Source organism: Geospiza fortis, unplaced genomic scaffold (assembly GCF_000277835.1).
Source record: "Geospiza fortis unplaced genomic scaffold, GeoFor_1.0 scaffold662, whole genome shotgun sequence".
Lineage (NCBI taxonomy): Eukaryota > Metazoa > Chordata > Aves > Passeriformes > Thraupidae > Geospiza > Geospiza fortis.
Window position 1 is genome coordinate 205,568 of NW_005054450.1, and position 8,808 is coordinate 214,375.

General features: G+C 44.7%; 2 protein-coding genes across 2 annotated transcripts in view; both read left to right on the top strand.

Annotated features, from left to right (window-relative positions):
• SDF4 (stromal cell derived factor 4) overlaps positions 1–5,176 on the top strand; it is an 8,606-nt gene extending 3,430 nt beyond the window's left edge. Inside the window, exons 2-6 of the mRNA XM_005427680.2 lie at positions 44–180; positions 534–647; positions 2,488–2,646; positions 3,082–3,257; positions 3,710–5,176. Coding sequence (XP_005427737.1) covers positions 44–180; positions 534–647; positions 2,488–2,646; positions 3,082–3,257; positions 3,710–3,886 — 763 coding nt within the window. The 3' untranslated portion in view covers positions 3,887–5,176. The remainder of the gene's footprint in view (positions 1–43; positions 181–533; positions 648–2,487; positions 2,647–3,081; positions 3,258–3,709) is intronic.
• Positions 5,177–6,141: 965 nt separating this feature from the next.
• Positions 6,142–8,808, top strand: part of TNFRSF4 (TNF receptor superfamily member 4) — a 4,384-nt gene continuing 1,717 nt past the window's right edge. Inside the window, exons 1-5 of the mRNA XM_005427703.3 lie at positions 6,142–6,280; positions 6,822–6,944; positions 7,352–7,453; positions 7,836–7,902; positions 8,397–8,662. Of these exons, the coding sequence (XP_005427760.3) occupies positions 6,142–6,280; positions 6,822–6,944; positions 7,352–7,453; positions 7,836–7,902; positions 8,397–8,662 (697 nt within the window). The remainder of the gene's footprint in view (positions 6,281–6,821; positions 6,945–7,351; positions 7,454–7,835; positions 7,903–8,396; positions 8,663–8,808) is intronic.

Below are 8,808 nucleotides of genomic sequence, written 5' to 3' on the forward strand. Positions count from 1 at the left end.
TGCTGAACTGCGAACTGAAATCCTGTTTGTTTTTCCTCCCTAGGGTGGATATCAATAATGATAAAAAAATCAGTGCCAAGGAAATGCAGCGTTGGATCATGGAGAAAACAGATGAACATTTCCAGGAGGCCGTGGAGGAGAACAAAATGCACTTCAGAGCTGTGGATCCTGATGGGGATGGTAAAATCAACATTTTTCCCCTCAAAAAAATCACTTTTAAAGTCAGTTCTGGGATCTAGAATTTATTTTTGAGATCAAATTTAGGTCTGGAATCCCAAATTTGGATTTTTGTGGGAAAGGATGTCCTGTAGGCAGCTCTTTTTTTCATAAATAAATTTTAAAAAAAGAATAAATTGATTTTTTCACCAAATTTTATGGCTAAAAAACACCAAAAATGAATCAGGTGACAGCTTTTATGTTGTCATTCCTAAAATTCAGTGTGGGGTTGTGGTGTTGGACTAAAAAACTTTAAAATTTGCTGATTTTGAAAGAATGAAATCCAAAATTTCAGGTTGAAATGTTCTCAATTCCAGGTCGCGTTTCTTGGGATGAATATAAAATTAAATTCTTGGCAAGCAAAGGCTTCAATGAAAAGGAAATTGCAGAGAAAATCAAAAACAACGAGGAGTTGAAAATAGATGAAGAAAGTAAGTGCAGAATTGGGGTTTTGGTATTAAAACCTGGGGGTGAAAATAGAAATGGGAGGGAAATGTTTGGGTTGTTGTGCTTGAGGAGGAGTTCAATAATAAACAAAAATTCTGCAGTTTTTACTGTAAAATGTGCTGTGAAAATGAGGAGGTTTTTTGAGGAATCTCCCTGTTTTCCTCCTTAATAAAAAAAATCTGCTTTTTTCCCACCTGAAATTTGGTGTGAAAATGACATTTTTTAGAGGAACCTTCTTGTTTTTCCCCTAAAGAAATATTTTAATTTATTCTAAAATCCCTGCAAAAATTAAGTCAAAAGACAGAAATCCTTCCTTCATCCTGACCAGAATTTGCCATGAAAATTGCAATTTTAAGGGGAATCTGCCATGAAAATTGCAATTTTTAATAGCAATCTCCCCATTTTCCCCCTGAAATAAATTTGAATTAACTTGAAAATCCCTCAAAAAATGGAAGTCAAGATACATAAATCCCGCATTGTTCCTGACCAGAATTTGCCATGAAAATTGCAATTTTAAGGGGAATCTGCCATGAAAATTGCAATTTTTAGGAGGAATTTTCCTGTTTTTCCCCTTCACGCAACATTTCAGTTTCCTGTAAAATCCCCCCTGCACCTTTCCCTTTCCCTGCAGGGATGAGTCATTTCCAAATTGCCTCAGTGACATTTTCCAGTGCTGCAGAAACGCCTGAAATGCAGAAAAAAGGAGCTGAGAATGTGCAGGGAAATCACCTGGGGCTGATTCCAGGAACCCCTGAGCTGCTGAGTCAGCCTCGAGTCTGAGCCCCAAAGTCTTCTTTGGGGAAAGGAAAATCAAATTATTCATCCTCCACTTCCTCAGGAGTTTTTTCTCCTCCTCCAAGCACCGTAAAAGTGATTTTTGTTTTTTTTTACTTTAAATCAAAAGCACCTGAGGGGGTGGAGTTTAAGGCACTTTCTGTAGAAATTGGATTTCAGGCTAAAGTTGTGTTTTAATTAATTGAAGGATATTGGCGGATAATTGGATTGTGGGGTGAAATGAAGGAATTCCATGGGATTTTGGTGCTGATTTTTCTGTTCATGCACCCCTAATTCAACTTTTCTTGCAGCAAAAATATGGAATATTGTGATAAAAATCTGCAGGGTTTAAGCTTAAAAACGTCATTGATTAAACAACTGAGAGCTTGAAAGGAAGGGGTTGTGATAGATTAAATCCTAAAAATGGACTGGGACAACTGAAATCCTAAAAATCGTGACAATTTAAATCCTAAAAATGGATTGTGATAATTGGAGTCTTAAAAATGGGTTGGTACAATTGAAATCCTAAAAGTGGGTTGGGACAACTGAAATTTCTAACACTTGGTTGTGCCAAGTCCTAAAAGTGGATGGGGGCAATTCCAAGATTTGGGATGAACTGAAATCCTACAAAGTGATTGTCCCAGATCTTAAAAATGGATGGGGGCAATTGCAGCCTTTGGGATGAATTGTGCCAAATCCCAAAAAGGGATGGGGGCAATTGCAGCCTTTGGGATGAATTGTGCCAACTGAATTCCTTCAAAGTGATTGTCCCAGATCTTAAAAGTGGATGGGAGCAATTCTAGTGTTTGGGATGAACTGAAATCCCCCAAAGGGATTGTGCCAAATCCTACAAACGGATGGGGGCAATTTCAGCGTTTGGGATGAAATGTGCAAAATGCCAAGAATGGATGCGGGCAGTTGCAGCCTTTGGGATGAGCTGTGATCCCAAATGTGCAGGGGTGGGGTTTGGGATGAGCTGCAATCCCAAAGCTGTGCAGGGTTTGGGATGGGCCTTCGGGATGCCATCCCAGCCCCGCGGTGCCGTTGCAGCGCAGGAAGTGCTGGACAACCTGAAGGATCGCTGGTACCAGGCGGACAATCCCCCCCCGGACCTGCTGCTGAGCGAGCAGGAGTTCCTGTCCTTCCTGCACCCCGAGCACAGCCGCGGCATGCTGCACTTCATGGTGCAGGAGATCGTCCGGGACCTCGGTAAGGTGGGAATTCCTGGGTTTTATGTGGATTTCGAGAGGGTTTTACATGGAATAGTCTGGTGGAGTTCCATGGATTCCCATTGTATCCATGGATTCCCATTTTTATGTGGATATTTGGGGCATGCTGCACTTCATGGTGCAGGAGATCATCCGCGATCTGGGTAAGCCGTGATTTCCTGGGAATTGTATCCATGGATTCCCAGTGTATCCATGGATTCCCATTTTTATGTGTATTTTGAGAAGGTTTTGCATGGAATAGTCTGGTGGAGTCCCATGGATTCCCATTTTTCTGTGGGTATTGGGAGGGGTTTGGTTTTTTCACAGATCGGTAGGAAATTCCCATTTTTACGGGAATTAAATGAACATACTATAATTTTTTGTGCTTTTTAGCGGGGATGAAGCGGATCTGTTACAACGTGTGTGTTTTTCCCAGATCAGGACGGGGATAAGAAGCTGACCCTGTCAGAGTTCATCTCCCTGCCCGTGGGCACGGTGGAGAACCAGCAGGCTCAGGACATCGACGATGACTGGGTGAGGGACAGGAGGAAGGAGTTCCAGGAGGTCATCGACGCCAACCATGACGGCATCGTCACCATGGAGGAGCTGGAGGTCAGTCCTCGCCCTTTGCCAGCCAATTATTCCAAAACACAGCTTTAAAAACATCACAAATTCACTTACAGCTCGTTTTTATATTAAAAAATTGAGTATTTCCATTTAATTTTAACTTCGTGTTAATTTCATGTTATTTTCATTTTAAAATAGTCTGTGGGAACAGCCAAGAAAGCAGGAAAAATGAGGGAATTTAGGTCCCGAAAATTGATAATTCTTCATTTTTAACAGGAATTTTTTCCTGAGTTTAATTTGCAGCCCAAAATCCAGAAATGTTCCATGGAATCACCCAAAAAAACCCCAATTTCTTTGGTAGCAGCCTAGAAACCAGGAAAAAGGCCCATGAAACCCTTCTTGCAGACCTTTGCCCCGCTTTGGCCTGGGGTGGGAGTTGGGGTTTTTGGGAGCGCCCGCAGGGCCGCGCTCAGGCCGTTTTGCCGTGGCTTTTTCAGGAGTACATGGATCCCATGAACGAGCACAACGCGCTGAACGAGGCGCGGCAGATGATCGCCGTGGCCGACGAGAACCAGAACCACCACCTGGAGCTGGAGGAGATCCTCAAGTACAGCGAGTACTTCACGGGCAGCAAGCTCATGGATTACGCCCGCAACGTCCACGAGGAGTTCTGAGCTTCCTCCTCCCCCTTGCCAGAACTTTCTGTTACACTCCCAGCCCCTCCCAGAAAAAAAAATCCCAGGGAAAAAGGATTCAGCTGAGCAGCGGGAATTGCTGGTTGCAGATTCCCGATTTTCCGTCCGTCCCAGCTCCTTGGAGAGGTTTTTGCTGCTGGAAGAAATGGTGGGAATTCCTGGATTCAGGTAGATTTCCTTCTTAGTTTGGGGGGTTGAGCCAGCTGGAATTCTGGGTATGAGGATCCTGGAATATTCCCTGGTTTCCATCAGCTGCTGATGCAGGGGATCCCAAATAAAACTTGGATTTTGGGAATTTTGGTGGTTCCAAGGAATGTTTGTCCTCCACACCCAAATTACATTGGGGAAGCTCCTTAAATCTCAGCTACTGATCCAATAAAATTTGGATTTTGGGAATTTTCCAAGGAGTGTTGGATCTCCTGGGAATTGCCCTCTTAGCTGCTGATCCAGGGAATCCCAAATAAAACCTGGATTTGGGGAATTTTGGTGGTTCCAAGGAATGTTTGTCCTCCACACCCAATTCCACTTGGGAGGCTCTTTAAATATTTGTTTCCCTCAGCTGCTGATCCAGGGAATCCCAAATAAAGGTTGGATTTTGGGAATTTTGGTGGTTCCAGGGAATGTTTGACCTCCTGGGAATATCCACACTCAATTCCAGTATTTTTTCGATTTCTTGAAGAGTTGTAGGGAATTTAATGAAATTTTTTCAGGGAGCTGTGGGGAAGAATTTATTTGAAATGTTACAGAAAAACTTTTCGGAATTAATTTTAAAAAATAAAATAACATTAATTAAGATAAAGTTAATATAAAATGACATTGTTTTGTTGACATCTGCACTGGGAATGGGAGATTATGGCTTTAAAATATCAGATTTTAGTCAAAATTCAAACAATTGGGAAGTTTTTTTGGAATTTAAGCTATTGGACAGAGCAGTGGGAATTCCCATGGAGTTTGATGGCTGCTTAATTAATATTCACTGCTAAAATTAATGAGCTCTGTGCTAATTAATGCTGTTAATGAGCTGCTGATGATGATTTGGGGGAAATTCCAGGCTTTGGGCGAGCTCTTTCCCAAATAAAATTGACTTTTTTCCCTCTGCTTCCATCTTTCCTGGGAAAAACCCCTCTTTGGGAAAGAATTCCTGAAAATCTGAGATGTTTTATTTGAATAAATTTATTCTTAATATAATGTAAATACAGGAATTGCTACACTTCTTTCCCTTTTCCTGCTCTTTATTTGATGTTTTTATTAAATTCCTTGGATAAAAGATTTTATATTCTTTTTGTTTTGATTTTCCATTAAATATTTCTCTCCATGCTTTGGAAATTCTGCTGCTTTTAAGGTTTGTTGGGTCAGGGTTGGAAATAAGAGGAATAAATTCCATGGATAATCTTTGATAAAATGAGTTTAAACACAAAAATTCCAGTAAAATCATAATTTATTTAACTGATAATTGTAATTTATCTATGAAGAGATTTTGCCAACACCATCCTAATTTAATTTTGGGACAACATGAGCATGGAATCTCTAATTCCCATTATTTTCTGGAGTCGGTTCAGGTAAAGCTGCAATTCCAGGCAGCTGGAACACCTAAAATTGAGATCCCGGATCCCATTCTAATAGACTAAAAAATGAAATTTCTTAATTCCCACTATTTTGTTGATTCAGTGATGCCAGGGAACTCTCCTAGAACTTAACTGAGCTCCTGGCTCCAACTCCAGCAGTCTGGAAAACGAAATTCCCGAATTCCCGCTATCTCCCCGCCTCAGCATTCCCACAGCGCTCCTCCATCCCTGCTTTTCCAGCCATTCCCATCGGGATTTCCCTCCCTTGAGGGCTCCTTTTACCCCTTAAACCCTTCTCAAGCTCAGCGTTTCCTTTTCCTGCCGAAAAACCCCGAGCCGGGAGCGGGAAGGGGCGTGGAGAAAAGCGGGAATTTCCCTCAATGTCCCCGCCCGGAGCCGTTCTCGCTCGCGGGGCCCTCGCAGCGCCGTGAGGGGAACGGAGCCGTGAGGGAAGAGAAGCTGTGAGGGGAGCGGAGCCGTGAGGAAAAAGGCGTCGTGAGGGGAAAGGCACCGTGAGGAGAACGGAGCCGTGAGGGGAGCCAAGCTGTGAGGGGAAAGGCGCCGTGAGGGGAACGGCTCCGTGAGGGGAAAGGCGCCCTGAGGGGACAGCGCCGTGAGGGGACGGTGCCGGTGCCGTGAGGGGACAGCTCCCTGAGGGGGATGGTGGGAATGGCGCTTCCAAGGATTCCCTGGAATTTTCCCGCTCTCTGCTGGCTCCTGGCTGTGCCCATTCCCGGTTCCCTGGGCTTGGAATGTCAGCAGCACCAATACAGCTTCCGTGACAAATGCTGCAGCGACTGCGCCCCAGGTGAGTGCCCGCCGCGGGGGCTGGGATGGGAGAGCCGGGCTTTAGGGGAATATCCAATATTTTCTTAGTGTAATACCTATTTTTAGTGTAATACTTTTTAGACTGATAAAAATAAGTTTTAGACCCCAAAAAATGGAAAAATCTTCATTTTTTGAGAGTGGTTTTAAACTTTTTTGATGTTTTTTTGCTTCCCAAATGCCTTAGTCCAGGGACATTTCCTAAACCTTTTCCCCTGACTCTGGAAGGGATATTTGTGATCCACTGGAACCAAAATTGGAGGCATTTCGCCCAATTTCAGCCCACCCCAGCCCTTCTCGGCCGCTCCATTAAATGTTGATTTCTCCTCCCAGCCAAACTTCCAGGGCTTTTTCTCCTTAAAAAACAAGAACTGACAAATTCTGGGCACCATTTGATCCCAAAGGATGAAATTCAGGATTTTTCCCCTCACAATCCCAACCAATCCCAATTTGGTCCCAAAGGATTAAATTTAGGATTTTTCCCCTCAGGATCCCACTGAATGTCGATTTTTGGGTGTTTTTAGGGGAGAGGATGCGGAGCCGCTGCACGGCCTCGGCCGACACCGTGTGCTCGCCATGCCAGGATGGATATTTCAGCTCCCAGCACCACCACGGCTTCTGCAAAAGCTGCACCATCTGCAACACCCGTGAGTGCTGGGATTTGGGGAGAAAATCCCATTTTAGGGGGAAAAAATCCCTTTTTGGGGGGAACAAAATGCCTTTTTCGGGAAAAAAAATCACAGGTTTGGGGCATTTTGGGGGGATAGGGGGAGAAAATCCCTTTTTGGGGATAGAATCCCATTTTGGGGGAATAAAATCTCTTTTTGGGTCCTTTTCTGGCTGCTTCCACCTCAGTTGTGAGGGCCTACCTGAAAATCACTATCCTCAAACGAAATCGTTGAACGACTCAGTTGTTAAATTAATTATTAATTACGAATTGTTGATGAGATGTTGAATTGCTGAATTCTGCAGCTCCTGCACACAAAACCCCAAACCCCTGAGGAGTTAATTGTTGCTGTTAGTGAAGGAATTAATGAATTTCTGCCTTGGCCAGGGAAGGGCAGCGTGGAGGTGAAGCCGTGCGAGAAAACCTCGGACAGGGCCTGTGCGTGCCAGGCGGGATTCCAGCCTGCCAGGGGCGTTCCTGTGGGAAGGGGTGAGTTGGGATCTGGAATTCCCTTGGGAATAGTGGGATTTGAGCCAGCCAGAATTCCCTTGGGAAAGGGTGAGTTGGGATTGGGAGTTCCTTTGGGAAGGGGTGAGTTGGGTCTGGAATTCCCTTGGGAAGGGGTGAGTTGGGATTTGGAATTCCCTTGGGAAGCAGGGAGTCCAGGCATGTACCAGCTGGAATTCCCTTTGGAATTCTGGGATGTGCCAGCCTTCCCAAAATCCTGTTTCCCATGTGGCAATTCCTGGCTGGAATTGTGAGATCCTCCCGGATAATATCCAGAATTAATAATCTTGGATAATTCAGAATTACCCAGTGGATTAATCTGGGAATTCTGCCACGTTCCTGGATAATCCCTTTTTTCCCCCAGAGTGCTCCCGATGTCCTGAAGGGACTTTCTCCAGAGGAGGGAATAAGAACTGCCAGCCTTGGACCAAGTAGGAATCCTTTTTTGAGGGAAAAAAAATCTCTTTTTGGGGGGAAAAAAATCCTGTTTGGGGGAAAAAATCACTTGTAGGGAGAAAAATTTCTTTTTGGGGGCAGAGTGCTCAGAGCAGCTCTGGGGGGTTCACTTTTTCCAAGAAAAGCCCAAATTCAGAGAAATAAATTGGAATAAACCTGGATCTAAGTGCTCTGAATCCCATCCTTTGGGGCTTTTAGGATCCTGAGGGCTTTTTAGGATTTTCCACCTTTTTTTGAAGCCTCTTGGATGTTTTTTTTGGGAACAAAAAATTCCTGTGCCAGAATCAGCTGAGAAAAAAATCCCAGATCATTTTTTTCCCAGCAATAACTGATTTAATTATCCCTCCCATTCCTGTGGGATGTAGGGATAAAATCCTGAACTTTTGGGGCTAAAACACAGATGGGGATTGTGTGGGTGGGATTTAGGAATGATTCCCTGTTGGCAAACCCTCTGGAATTGCTTTTCCAGCTGCAGCAGTCTGGGGAAGAGCACGCTCCGGGCTGGCACGGGCACAGAGGATGCCCAGTGCAGCAGCCCTGGCAGTGCCAGCAGCCCTGGCCCACATGCCTCTCCCACGGAATTCCCGGAACGCAGGGACCCCTTTCCCACGGAATTCCCGGAAGATGCTGACTCCTTTCCCACGGAATTCCCCGAGAACAGCTCCAGGGCATCCAGCCCCAGGGAGATCCCTGTGGTGTGTCGGGATCCCGGCGTTCCCACGGAGCCTGGATGGGGTAAGGGCGGGCAGGGAATTCACTGCAGCTGCTTTCCTGGGGAGGGAATTCCCATTTGCTCAGAATCCTTTTCTGCATTTCACACAACATTCCAGGATCCCACATTTCCATGTAAAGCTGCTTTCCTGGGGAGGGAATTCCCATTT